Source organism: Hemitrygon akajei, chromosome 8, assembly GCF_048418815.1.
Source record: "Hemitrygon akajei chromosome 8, sHemAka1.3, whole genome shotgun sequence".
Lineage (NCBI taxonomy): Eukaryota > Metazoa > Chordata > Chondrichthyes > Myliobatiformes > Dasyatidae > Hemitrygon > Hemitrygon akajei.
This window is the reverse complement of record NC_133131.1, coordinates 107,816,605-107,831,828: the sequence shown is the minus strand read 5'-3', so window position 1 is coordinate 107,831,828 and position 15,224 is coordinate 107,816,605. Positions and strand designations below refer to the sequence as shown.

The window sequence follows — 15,224 nt, the reverse complement described above, 5'->3', positions numbered from 1 at the left end:
CTCCTGGAAAAAAGACTGAGTGAATTCACCCTATTTATTCCCATCATGAACTTATATAATGCTACCAGATGACTTTGAGAAGATATTAGAGAGCCCCCTTCTTGAACATCTCTAGCCCAAATGGTGAAGATTTTGACATGATACTGATGACAGGCTATTTTCCATTCAATAGGGCATGTGGCTTGAACCAGCAGCTGACATTTTTCTTATTCTCCTATTGCTTTTACCTTTCCAGTGGTGAAGAGTGCATATTTGGAATTTAGCATCTTCAGCTGATGCTAGAGGGACTGAATACTAAATCAAGCATGTAGTAAATCTTCGGAAGTGTTTTAAACTCAATAAGCAAATATGTGATTCCCCGTCACAGGACTTAACTATTCTCTGCTTGTGTACATTGTATTTCCAAAGGAGTGCACTTCTGATGTGCACTCATTTCCTGGCTGGTATCCTCATTCTACACTACAATACTGATTCGAAGCTCTGCTAATACAAGTAGAGTGGATATAAGCAATGACTCAGACCAGACGTGCAAAGAAACTAATCTGATCCATCCATTGATGCTTTGGCCACATGATGAAACACAGTTCACTAGAGAATCAAGATTTTCAAATATTAAATATTTCAGAGATTGTAATTGTTGCTATAGTGCTCCTTGTAAATCAATCTAAAATAATCATCATGTGAAAAGATTTCCTGTGTGCTCTGTGAGGCAAGGGTTTAATATAAAGAGAAATCAATGAATATTTTTTTCCTGATTGCTTGCATTGAAAAATCATAAAGTGGAACTTAAGAAACTGCAGACTACCTCAATAGGTTTTTATATTCTCTGATTAAATTGAATTATTGTTCAATTATACAAGAGTAGATTAAATTTTCTACTGTGTTTATATTTACTTATATCAAGAGCTTCATTATAACAAAACACTACCTTCAATGTAGAGAGAATTCCTGATTCCATTAAAAAGAAATGCACAACTTACTCAGAAGAGATGTTAGACCTCAGACAACGTCTGAACATATTGAATGTACAAGCATAGGAACATATGAGCAAGAAAAAGGCCATCGGCTTATCAAGATCACACCATCACTTAATTGTCGCTGTCCATACATCTTGCAAGATGATGGTGTGACACTTTAGTCTGATAATTTTTAGGCTTGTAAAATCGGGACTATTTGCACTTTCTTGAGTGTTTGTACAGTCTCACTCTAAAGTGACAGTCTCTTTCACAGCAGCTGCAGGTGAAGGAGGAAGGTGCTCTGGGTGATGCAGCTCTGGCTTTGCTTCTGGTTCTCTTGTTGAAAAGCATGTTGATCCTTGCTATCTCACCATATTGTACACCGCTTTTGACTGTCCGGTCTTCAGCTGTTTCCTCCCATGTGTTGAGGTCGATGTCTGTCTGCCAGCTTCATGTCACACTTGCAGACGGCCCTGTAGCGGAGACATGATCTTCCTCGTGGGCAATAACCCTCTCTCAGCTCGCCATGCAGTGTGTCCTAGAGATTGCATCCCTGGTCCTTCCATTTGACATGGCCCAACCATCCGGGGTGTCTGTGGCTGAATAGTGTGTAGATGTAGGAGGTATCAGCCCACTGCAGAACCTCTGTGTTAGTGATTTTATCCTGCCAGGAGATGTGCAAGATGAGTCTGAGGCAGCGTAGGTGGAACGAGTTTAGCATCTTCTCTTGGCTGATGTCCGGTGTCCAAGCCTCACTGGCATAGAGGAGTGTTGCTCCACACTCTCTTGTTCAGTCTGTCCATGACAGCTGCAGCTTTAGAAATCCTGCTGTTCACCTCTGCTTTGAGGGACAGGGAGCCAGTGATGGACAATGACGCTTGTCTTCAGACAAGGGCAAAATAGTCAATCAGTTGTTGGAGTCTGCCTTCAGTGTGTGATATGAATGCTGCATCATCTGCAAACCACATTTTGTGGGTGAGAGCTGTCCTACGTTTGGCCTTGGAGCACAAGCAAGCTATGTTGAACAGCTTGCTACCAGCTCTTGTGCAAAGGTGGATGCCTTCAGTGCAGTCAGCTCTAGCCCTCTCTGCCCATTCTCGTTCACCTTGCTGATGCCACAATGGCCAAGGCAAGACGGCTATGCTTCGTGGTCAGCTCCAACTCCAGCATATTGAAGGAGCATGGAGAAGAAGATTTCAAAGAGAGTCAGTGCCAGGATACAACCTTGTTTCACTACACTGCTCACTGGAAAGGCATCAGAAGTTGCTTCATTGAAGCAGACAGTGCTGTGCATGTCCTAATGGAAGGAGGATATAATGCTGTGCATTCTTGGGGGGGGGCAGCCTATCTTTAGCAGGAGTTTAAAGAGTCTGCTTCTGCTGACGAGGTCAAACACCTTGGTCAGATCAATGAAGGCTGTGCACAGTGACTTCTGCTGCTTTAGACACTTATCCTGCCACTGGCACAGTGAGAAGATCATGTCCACTGTAGACCTGCTCTGAACCTGCACTGGGACTCTGGGTAGACTCTGGATGCAAACTCTGAAGCCAGGCCAAGACAATGCGGGCAAACATTTTCTCCACAATACAAAGGAGAGAAGCCACAGAAGTTGTTACAGTCACTACAGTTGTCCTTGTTTTGTACAGTGTGACAATGTGACAAAGTTGGAATCTCACATGTCTTGGGGGATGTGGCTTTTCTCTCAGCAAAGACACAAAAGCTCATGTAGATAATGCAGCAAGGCAGGCTTCCCACTCTTAAAAACTTCAGGGGAAATTCCATCTTTCCCAGGGGCTTTCCCACTGAAGAAACAGTTGATGGCTTTGTTGAATTCCTCCATAGATGGCAATGCATGTAGCTCTTCCATGACTAGCTAGTCAGGCAGTGCCTCCAGGGAAGGAGGGTTTATCATTTACTTTCCGGTGCCACCATAGTGTAAAAACACGTCTACCTTATGCTATCATGAGAAAAAATGATTCTGCTTTAAATTTTTATTTGTCTTTAAACCTAGCTTATACAGTACCTGTGCACTGTACATCTTCGATATCAATGTGATCCTTGAGTCTGATGGTTTTTAGCAAGAATTGAAATATCTGGTTCAAGTTGTAAAAGCAAAAGCCTTATGTCCCCCCCCCCCCCCCCCCCCGTGTAACAATGTCCAGGAAGTTTCTGCTTTTTATGTTCACTACACTGAAGCCTCTTTCAAAGAGGAAGGAAGATGGAAATGCAATGAACAGCAGTTTGGCTCTTCTCCAAAGACCAATAAACTTTGTATGACAATGTAGCCACATATCACAAAAGCCAACATTTTGAAAAACACTTTTGCTTCTTCATCGTTCTGAATTTTGATGATCTCTTCTTGCAAACTCTCTTCCTGTTCTTCTACCTTGCCTAGAAATGGGTTAATTACGCAGTCCGGAATTTCCAGATCATTCAAATCCTTGAATCAATTCTGAAAATCCTCCTTCAGTGACTGCAGATGTATGCAGTACTCTTGAAAATCACCGGCAGTGAAAGAGAGTACCTTACTTTCCATGCAGAGTAACTGAGAACATTCTTCGCCCAATGTTTTGCTGATACATTTCCAATTTTCTGATGAAAGTAGACACTGCACTTTTGCCTGGATTAAATTGAAATTCTCACTTTACAGTTTCATGTTTAGTATGCTCATTTTATCATACAGATTGGCTAGGTGTGCCACATCTCCATGTAAGAGTTCAGTCTTATTCTCCAAGCTGTTGTTAACTTTGAGCAAGAATTCAACCACAAAGTCAAAACGATCAAAGAAAGGTCTAGCAGCAGCATTTTAACAGCCTATACACTTCAACATGAAGAGCAAGTGTTCAAACTCTTCATCATTATCTTGGCATAACTGGTGAAATATTCTAGCTATTTAATGGATGAGCTTTAATTTTGTTGATAGCATATATTACAAGAGTCGCTGGCTGAGGTTTTTGGCTGCAAGATGTTGATGAATTACACAATGCATTGCAAACAGACTTGGAATTTCTTTTTTTCCATATCTGCCACTTAATTATTATGGCGATCTGTCATATGCGGTGCTCCATCTGTTGCACAAAAATCATGTTCATAATTGGAATACTTTTATCCTCAGTATAGATTTCAGCTTGTAGATGGATTCTCTGTTGATATTTGTTTTTCTCTTTTTACAAAAGAGAATCTCTTGATAAGCTTTTCCATTTTTGATAAACCATACATGTGTCATTAACAATGCCTCATTATCTCTCACAGTTGTCTCATCCAGTTGTATCCCAAATTCTCTTTTTTTTCTGTAGCTTTGTGCATAGTTGATACGCAATCTCTTCCCTCATTTCATCAATATGACGAGCTACCATGTTATTACTCAGAGGAACTGTTTTTAAAATACTGGTATTCATTTTGAGAACTGTGGCGAACTCTTCTGATACAGCAGGCATTATTAAACTTTCACCAATAGTATGAGATTTTCCACCTTTGCTATCATTTTGGAAATGTTATAAGAAGCAACAAGACAACTATCAAGGTCATTTTTAACTTTCTTGGCAAATGACTTGAGTGTGCAATGCTTTTCAAGTGCTGCTTTCATCTTCTGGGACTGAGTAATACCATAAATAGCCTTTTCGGTATGTCTTTTACTGAAGTGTTCCTGCAAACTTGATGGTTTCATGGCTTCATTAAACAGTACAGTATTACAAATAAGACTCATGGGGCATTGCTGATCTGATGGGAATGGAATAAAACCATACTCCCTGTATGCAATATTATATTGATGTACTTTCTGTAGTTTCTATTTCTTAGCAGGATTAGAATTCAAGGCATCACTCTCTTCAGACTCACAGGGATTGTGGTGTACATATTTATCCATCATTAATGGGGTTAAATTAAAATAAAAAATTAATGCAAACTGGGAATGTCTATTGGATGTTGACAACGACAACAGGTTGACACAGTCAGTCAGGATTCTTGCTTCAAGTTAAGGTGCCACATATTGCCCCACCCCATGAATTTTGAACACCCCCCAATGATGTTTATTTCCTCTACACCCCCTTAGGACATTGAACTGCCCCACTGAGAATCACTGATCCAGAATTTGCTAGCCTGCTTTAAGGGTCATTATGATGAATTCTCCATTTTCTTTCTCTTCTAATGCCTTGCTCTGGCTTATGCACATCATGCTAAAAACTGAGTAGTATTCACACTAAATACACCAAGCTAGATGGCCATGAATAAAGTTAAATTAGTTGCACCTTACATTTTTGCAATAAACAGTATAGGCTTTACACTTTACTTGTCCCTCCATGTTTAGGGTATTCCTACATAAAGTATTCTACGTATATTGGAAAGTAATTGGACGTTAGTGAAAGTAGGTTCAATTTTTGAATATAGTGTTTGAGTTGTTAGTAAAGGAGATGCTCCAAACCATGGTTTTCATAAAGATACTCAAAACACAACTGCAGCATTATATGTGTTGTACACAAGGATGTCCTTAGCTCTTTGCAGTAGTAAATTTTCATTTTTTGCAATGTTCCCACCGCATTTCCAGAAGATTAGATCAGGAAGCTCTTCATGATTAGTCTTGCTGTCACCCTTTTGCAATTGCACTTTTGAGTCTTTGCAATAGAATCAAAATTGGATAAACTATAGTGCACACTATATTTGCAGTCGTAAATGCCTAAGACATCTCATGGGCTATGGGCTACCTGTTATGTTTCGTAACTCCAAAACACTGAACTAACTGGAAGAAAATTGTGGAGAGTCTGGAATGTGTATTTTAGCTTTGTTTTTACTCTAAGTGAGGTGTGCGTGCATGATGTGGTGGCATGATGACGTGTGCCATTCACACACTTCTACATGGTGATTTATTCAGCAGAGCAAGAATGCTTTGTCAAACAAAATATTTTCAATATTATTCAAATATTACTGAAATATTGAATACACAACACTACCATGTGAGTTTGGAACATGTTTGTGCACTGGAGCTGCAAGGCATAGGATTGCTTAATGGATTTAATATTAGTTCTACACATGCTAAGAAAGTATTTAACAATACATTGTCAACATTTCCTTGCTGACTTCAGACAAACCTGCACTGCAGCAGAGGCCAAGGCCTTCAATGGCCATTCTATATCCCACACAAGATTCTTTCTCAGACCCTTAGCAACCTGGCTGCCAAACTAAATAATGCTAATGGTCTGATTTGAAAATCTCTCAATGTCACCAAGGTGGGCACCTTGGTTTTGATAACCAAATAGTTGATATGAAAAATGTAATACCTGTGTAATGCTTGTCTTGTCTCATGTGACTGGTTGTGGCTTTCTTTATGAGAAAAACAAATTACATAGTACTACACAAGGTGCTAGCAAGCCATCAGAAACTCTAGGTATCGGATGGAGGCAGTGAATAGAAAACACACACTTCTGGATTAAGTATGTTTATAAAAAAAATAGCAATATATACAAAATATTTATATGAGTACGAACAATTCAAAATTCGAGCATTCAGTCTTAGGTTCCAAATCTCAGATGTCAAATGAAAACCAAAATCCTGTTTAGTTAGAATTGGTGAGATTCATTAGAATAACTTTTATTACTCCACTTTCTCTAACTAATTAGATCTAGTGCTATTCCCTATTAAGGGTTTACAGACTAACAATTGTCTTTCTATTTATCCCTAGTTAGTTAGGAAACTAATTGAATTCCTTTTCATAAGTGTTATGGTTAGCTTCAGATTCAGTTCAGGTCAGTAGTCTACAAATTCAAATTCAACCCATTTTATTTTTATATATAATATACAGCTTAACTCCTTTCACAATAATTCTCCTACATCAGAACTTTTAAACAAAGTCAATCTCATTCAGTACCTTATCAAAGTCCTTGTAAGAATAATCCTTTCTTCCAGAAAATCAAATTTAGATCCTTCAAATGAGAAATAAGTTTATACATAAAGCCATATTAAATCCTCTACGCCTTGAAACATTTCATTTCCGCACTAGTTCTTCTACCTTGTGGGGAGGGGGGGCTCGCCATCTTGCTTTTTGGTTTGTTGGATGAAATAATGGGTCATCTACAGAAAGTCAATTTAAAATCCTTACACAAAAAAATACCTGACCAAATCGCCTAGTATGATTTAACATGATGAATTCCTAGTTACGTGGTACAGATCTTGGATCTCAGCCTCTGTTGATATTGTCTTTCTATAGCTGCTGCTTGTTAAAGCTGTAGCTTCAAAACACCTTCTATTGACATCGTCTCTCCTACAGAGGTTTCACCCTGAGCCTTTCAAGTAAGTAGGGCAGAGATACAGACAGACAGACATACTTTATTGATCCCGAGGAAAAGTGGGTTTTGTTACACTTGCACCAACCAAGAATAGTGTAGAAATATAGCAATATAAAACCATAAATAATTAAATAATAATAAGTAAATTATGCCAAGTGGAAGTAAGTCCAGGACCAGCCTATTGGCTTAGGGTGTCTGACACTCCGAGGGAGGAATTGTAGAGTTTGATGGCCACAGGCAGGAATGACTTCCTATGATGCTCAGTGTTGCATCTCGGTGGAATGAGTCTCTGGCTGAACATACTCCTGTGCCTAACCAGTACATTATGGAGTGGATGGGAGACATTGTCCGAGATGGCATGCAACTTGGACAGCATCCTGTTTTCAGACACCACCGTCAGAGAGTCCAGTTCCGCCCCCACTACATCACTGGCCTTACGAATGAGTTTATTGATTCTGTTGGTGTCTGCTACCCTCAGCCTGCTGCCCCAGCACACAACAGCAAGCATGATAGCACTGGCCACCACAGACTCATGGAACATCCTCAGCATCATCCTCAACATACTCACTACTAATTCCATTTTTAACAGGTTATATCTTTAGTTTCTAATAGTTTGCTGTATTTTTCTCAGTTATCCACAGCTGCGTCAGCCATGCCTTGTTCTTGCACAGCTGTTTTTCTTCAAGTTCTCTTTTTTCCAGTAAACCTCGTTTTCTTCCCTCCACAGGTGGAGCTTTCTAATATTACATCTTTGGGTTTAATTAACCTGGGTTACAGAAAGGAACAGTGAATTATTTAAAAAATGCAATTTAATGTCATATCTTACGTGACATGCAGGTTAAAGAGTTTAATTATTGTTGGATTCAAAAACACTAATTCTTGCTAACTGTAATTTTATCAGTAAATTTTGCAAATATTTTTTTCTGAAGTCACTAGACAAAAGAATCTCAGAAAGTAACTATTTTGTTACTCAAATTAATTTTATTTTTCTTTCTCTTTGTGCCAGGAGAATCACTGTCGAAGAATTAAAATCCTTGGAGATTGCTATTATTGTGTATCAGGTCTAACTCAGCCGAAAACAGACCACGCTCATTGCTGTGTTGAAATGGGATTAGATATGATTGATACAATCACGTAAGTAATTGTTCTTCAAAGGAGAATGAGAATGGTTTCTCATCTCAGTTTTATTCACAATTTTCAAATTTTAAAAACTACGGAAATAGTTTAGCCCTGACTCAGAACTACAAGTTATGGTTATTAGCATTTCCCAGATGCTGACTGTGATATAACTGCTCCCTGTGGGAGACAAGCTCAACCTTAACACTCACTAACCTTATAATGGAAACAATCCTTTAGGTATCCACTGTATGTAAAGAAGGTGTTTCTGAACATGTGCATAAACTGGAATTAATTTCACGTCAGGTTTTTTTTGTGGTTTTTAAGGTGTAACTGTTAGAAAATTGGACAAACTTTATGTAGCAGATTGGAGATTTTTTTTAAAAAAGGAAAACAGATTATAATGCAATTTATCATTTTATTGTTAAGGTGAAGCGCCATTCAAATTTATGGCATTATCTTGATATGAAATAGGTAAAATACTGATGCAGAAATCACTGACTCTTCACTACAGCACACCTTTTATCATCAAGTTGTCATCAGTAGCTCAGCCATGTTGAATCTGTCCAGCTCCTGAAATTCAGAAGTTGAGGGGTTGAATTCAATTAGATGAATTCATAGAGTGAAGATGGAGGGCCATGCAATGATGAAATATAGGGAATTTAAAACTGATGTTAGTTGAATCTACTGAGAGGTGATTACTGGCATAGGCTTATGAGTCACAGCAGTAATTGTAAGTCTCATAAGTCAATGAGTTTTTTTCTTGTTTAAGCTTCCATGTGTAATTTCTTCTTGTCCCACCACCCTAAATGGATTATTCTGGCCTTTCTTTGATCTGTTTTCTTCTGATATCTTCTATGTATTCATAATTCCCTGTGAAAACAGAATCATCAGAAGAAGGTATTTCAATTCCTCATACCTCTGCTGGCCTTTCAAAAGAGCATTCCTACTTGTCCCATTCTCACTAAAGACATGCATTTTTTTTCCTTTACCAATTGATATACAATTCCCTTCCACAGGTTATTATTGAATTTAATTCCAATACAGCTTCAGGCAGAACATTTCAGACCTAAAGAACTTGCTATTTAAAAATGTTCTGCTCATCTCCACTGATTCTTTTCTGTCAATTTTTTTTAAACTTATCACTTGATTACTTATTCTATTGGCAGAGGAAACCATTTGTCCCTGTTTGTTCCGTCGAAACCCTTCGAACATGTGAACGTTTCTATTAACTTTCTCTTCTTTGTTGCCATGTAACTGAAGTGTCACAGTTTGATAAAAGCCAGAACTTGTTAATGTATTTTTTTCTGTTAACAACCAGTAGTAAAAAGTCATGGATGGGCATTCTTCAGTAATCTGGAGTGTTATGGGTCAAAGAGAATGTCTAACATTTTTGGCTCCTGCGAGCTGTTGGCTACAGCATCTTTCCTCTGAGGGTGGCAAGATATGCCTGCCTTTTACTGCAGGATTTTCCAACTCCAAACAACCATAGATGGCATTAGTGAAATTTAGATCAAGCTCCCGACTGCTCTGTGGGAGTTGTGATGCAAGTATAGAGAGTGTCTTTTGCAAGCACTGTATTAAAGGCAGAATGATCTATGACGGAATGTCTGAAAAGCAGGTGCCCGTTAAGAGAGCAACAGAACATTCTCGAGCAATCAGATAAACAATGTGATGAAATAGGTCGGTCTCTGCTCCTCTGTGGCCCACATGAAAACAGAAGGACAATCTAAACAAAGCTAGCCTTATAGGGAAGCTGCCTCTACTCCTAGCTCCTATCTGGCATTATGGCCTGATAGTCCAAATTTAAAGAGAGTTCCACTACGTAAGGAGGCTCTCTCTTTTGCCTACAATATTACCAGATGGGGACTGTTTAACTTGAGCTCCATTATTTCAAATTTTAGCTGATGTTTCAACCAGCTCTTTTCAATTCATAAACTGGAAATCTGCTTTGAAATCCACACTTAGTGTATCAACCTGCTCACCCAATCATGATAATATAGTTCTCCAGAACTTGATATTAGCCTGGATGCATGCCTTCTATCATCTATCATTATATGATAGAATCAAAACTGAATGTAGTATTCCTGATATACTCATGACCATGGAGTAGCATGATAATACTGAGGTTAAGTATGTCATAAAACATTGATTTTCTACGCTATAGTCACTGGATAGTGACCGAAGGAATACATTTCTCATCACATATATAAATGAGATAGCCAAATGCCCCTGTGATGTTGATTTTTGGCTTTAACTGAACAATAATTATCTGCCCCTTCTTCTATGGAATTAAGTGGGTAACATTAATACTTAATGCTTAAAATTTTCACAGCATCAAGCATTCCCAGAATATTTATTCATTGAATTACACCTAGTGATTTCCACAATATAATCACTTCAGGCTACCAACTATTATTTTAGTCTTACATGTATATAATGAGTTAGTTTAAAAATTATTCCCTTGATATTTCTATTTAAACAATTGATACGGGTGGTGAAGGGGCATAGTTCCCATCCTCACATTGTCATTGTGCAGCAGAACTGTTCACTAACGGAGTCTCTAACTTTGGTCTGGCATATCCTTCATGCTAATATAAATCAGGACTACATAATCAGACATAGATTAGTAAATAATGAAGAAAAGAACAACATCAGGCATATCTAATAGCAAATAGCATTTAGAACGAAAGTGAGTCTTCAGACATGAAGCTGCTCCAGATTTTGTGTCCAAGGACTCACTTCCATTCTAAATGCTATTTCCTTACTTTTGTTTGCATGATCTGTTTTTTTTTTCTCACTCTGCACATTGGACATTTGTCAGTTTTTTAAAAAATATGGGTTTCTTGTTTTGTGGCTGCCTGTAAGGCGATGAATTTCAAGGTTGTATAATATGTATGTGTACTTTGATAATAATAACTATTTAAACTTTCATATCTAAATAATGAAGTATCGATTTGTAGCTGTAACACAATACCATGAGACAATGTGCATTTTATAGAGGTAAGTGATCTTACAACCGATGGACCTGATGAAATTTCTGCAGTTATGTTACATTGAGTCATGGATTGTGGTGGAAAATTAAACAGCTAACTGGAGGCGGAGGCTCCAGGAATATTCCTGTTTTCAGCAATGGTGAGGCTCAGAATGTGAATACGAAAGACAAAGTGGAAGTCCAACACTATGTTCAGGCAGAGCTGACAGCTGCCTGATCCACTTCAACTTTCTTCTGCATTCTCCTCCATCACAGAAAGCATTCATCAATTGACTCGATTCACACCACATGTTATCAGGAAGCATATGAGAGCACTGGATACAGAAAAGGCTGTGGGATCAGATGACATCCTGACATGGTACTGGTGACTTCCACTCCAGTACGAGCTGTGGTTTTAGTCAAGCTATTGCAGTACAGTTATAACACTACCATCCATCTAGTTAGGTGCATCCAATTGCAAAAGACAAACAAATCTACTCCATCTAATTGCCACCTAATGTCTTCTGTCACTCATCTGCAGTTGTTGGAAGGTGACATTGAGGAGGATGTCAACAGCATTCAAGAAGCTTGACACTGTCCAGAACAAAGGAACCAATCTGAATGATAACCCATCCACCACTTTAAATATTGTGTCTTTCCACCTTTAATACGCAGTGTGTAAATTTTACAAAATTCACTGCAGCTAATCACTACTCTGTCAATGCCTCTCAAATCCACGACCTTCACCAATAATAAGAATATGGGAGGATAAGGGCTTCGGGTGTATGAAAACATCACTATCAGCAGATCCTCAAGTCACACATCATCCTGATTTTGGAATTATATCACTAATCTAAATCCTGAAACTCTGTATCCGAAAGCATTGCACAAGAATGACAGTTGGTTCAAGGAGGCAACGCATGGCCTTCAAGGCAATTAACTGGGCAGTACATTTTCAGATATTGAAAAATTAAATAAATAAAAGAATTCAGGTGCGACTTGACTTTTGACAGAGATGGTTCCAAAAATAAGAATGCTTTGCCTGTGTGAATGTATCCAATTCCTAATCATGCACATACTCAGCCAGTAGATTGGCTCAGCCAAACTATTGCATACATGTCTATTTAGCAACAATTATTGGAGAAATGATGGCTTTTATTTTCTTTCAAGAGTGGGATGCAGAGGCAGCTGGAAAATGAGATAGAATTTGTCTCTGAAAGATATTGCTCTGTGCAGATCAGGCTTTTCAATGTCAAACAGGTGTGGAAACATGACAGGAATAATTTGGGAGAGAAATCCAAAGGGTAAAATAAGTAATAGTTTTTAAAAGATACTGTTGTCCAGTAATAGAATGAATGATTTAGGAAAGAGCTGGAGACTAGATTTGCTAGATAGCATCAGTAAACTGGTAAAATGGTAAATAGGTTTATTATCATCACACATACTGGGATACAGTGAAAAACTACTGCATAACATTCATTCAGATCAAATCATTGTGCGGTGCATGCATTGAGATAGTATAAAGTAAAACAATAACAGAGTGCAGAATAAAGTGTCATAGTAATTGAGAAAGCGCAATGCAGGCAAACAAAAAGGTGCAAGATTGTGAGGTTGAGTCCATCTTATTGTAAAAGGGAACTTTCAATAGTCCTATAACAGTAATTTAGAAGATGTCTTTCAGCCTGATGGTACATGCTTTCAGGCTTTTCTATTTTCTAATTTCTAACTGATGGGAGGTGGAGAAAACAGAATGTCTGGTGTGGGTGGAGTCTTTGATTATGCTGCTTTACTAAAGGGGCTGGTGTCCATGATGTGCTGAGCTGGGTCCACGACTCTGCATTTCCTTGAAGCTATGTGCAGAGCAATTTCCTTACCAACCTGTGTGATGCATCTACACAGGATACTTCCTAAGGTGCATCAATACAAATTGATGATGTCAAATGGGAATACCTAATTTCTTTAGCATCCTAAGGAAGTAAAGGCACAGGTGAACTACCTTGGCCTTGTTGCCAATGTGGCTAGACCAGGACAGTGGTGCTTCCTAGGAATTTGAACCTCACAGCCATGAGCTCTACTGATGTAAACAGGAGCATGTGCATTGACCCCCTTCCTGAAGTCAATGACTAATTGTTTTGTTTCATTGACATTCAGCGAAAGATTATTATGTCACCATGTAACTACGCTCTCTATCTTGTATTTTGACTCATCCTTGTTTGAGATAACAAGGATTATAAAAAAATTATTTTAATACTTGTATTAGATGTGGGTGTCATTAGAAAAGCCAAGGTTATTTCCCATGTCTAAATTGTGGTGCTTGAATATAACCTTTTACCTAAGAATCAATGCCTGGAAGTTGCCCAGGTTTTCATGTATTTATGCATGAGGTATTTCATTGTTCAAAACTTCTGAAAGTAAACATGACTTAATTATCAGCCATCATTTCTGCATTTGAGTTTGTAATGGATAATGAAGCAGGAGGAGACAGCAAAACATCGACTAGAAGGATGTCCACAATTTGAGGATGTTATTTGATTCAGCGGACAGTTTTGCTCTTACTGTCCATGGAGTTCAATGTTACCTTGGCTTCATGGTGCTCACATGGTGAAATGCTGGTTTGGGTAGGTCATTCTCACTTGATTTTGAAATTATCTTTGAATGATGTTTGATTCAAGTCTGTTCAGAGTTGAGTTATCTTGGGAAAACCCCATCTGGGCAAAAAGATCCAAGGAATTATTTTATGAACTGGAGTTTTATATTTGTGAAGTATTGTCATTCATTTCAGTGCAATTATTCAAAGGTAAATTTGTGTCAACTAAATAATTTAGATACGTTTCAGCAAAATGATAGAAAATAAATTGCCTCTAAGTGTGAAAACAAATATATCTTTAGCCTTAGTTGTCTTCTTTTTATGGCCAGGTGAATGTGAATTTTAGCAGGTAATAATGTGCTGGATTTATGATATTGCTTGCTCTTGACAGATGAATACAGTGTTTGTAAATGCCTTTAATTGTTTTGCAAAGGAGGCAAGCTGTGCCACTAAATAGCAAATTATACCTATATGATTCATCTGTCAGTCTGTGCTCACCTTAGTTCTGCTTAAATGGATTACAGCATTGGCAGTTATGGATTATAATAATTGAGATTAGATTTTCCAATCCAGCAGTTTATGTTTCTGCATCTTTTAATTTTGTTACCTTCCTTCTTTCAGTCTTGGAATTGTTATCTCTTCATGAACTTTATTAAAGTGGACAGTTTTTTCTGTGTTTGTCAGATCTTGTTAGGAGTTAAACACATATACTAGCAATATCTAGGACTGAAACACTGAATATGCCCTTTAGAAATACAACACATCATCTACAATGTGGTTTGTGGTTTGACACTTCAAGACTGATAAAGAATCTTCAACCAAGTAATGTAAACCTTTGGAATTCTGTACCCAGCAGGATCTTGCCCTATTTAAGTGGTTTCTCGGGTAGCAAGGTACCAAGAAAAATATTGATAAATTGGAAAATGAGATGTAAACGCTCACTTGTGAATGCTATAGAAGGCTCAATGTAGTTGTAGTCCCACTCTTATTTCTCAAGTTCATTTATTGCTTTTATGCAATGAACTGGAAAAAAAATCCCACAAATTAAATTACAGAATGTGGGTACAAAGCATGCATTTTTTCACAACTTAACTTATTTGGCCCTTCTGGTGCAAGACTTCTCACAGAGCAATTAGGTAGTGAGTTCTGATATTTAAAATCGGTGGCAATAAAGTATCATGAATATATTCCTAGGTTGAGTTGGTGTGTGACTTCAGCAAGAATTTGCAAGTGGCTGTGTTCGAGTACACATGTTTGAGTATACAGCCATAGAAGCAGGCCCTATGGCCATCAGAATAATGCCTATCATCATG

General features: G+C 38.2%; 1 protein-coding gene across 2 annotated transcripts in view; it reads left to right on the top strand.

Annotated features, from left to right (window-relative positions):
* The window catches only part of LOC140732146 (adenylate cyclase type 1-like), a 263,389-nt gene that overhangs the window by 86,608 nt on the left and 161,557 nt on the right, over positions 1–15,224 (top strand). For both annotated transcript variants that reach the window (XM_073054366.1, XM_073054367.1), the window contains exon 6: positions 8,241–8,368. In XM_073054366.1, the coding sequence (XP_072910467.1) occupies positions 8,241–8,368 (128 nt within the window). The remainder of the gene's footprint in view (positions 1–8,240; positions 8,369–15,224) is intronic.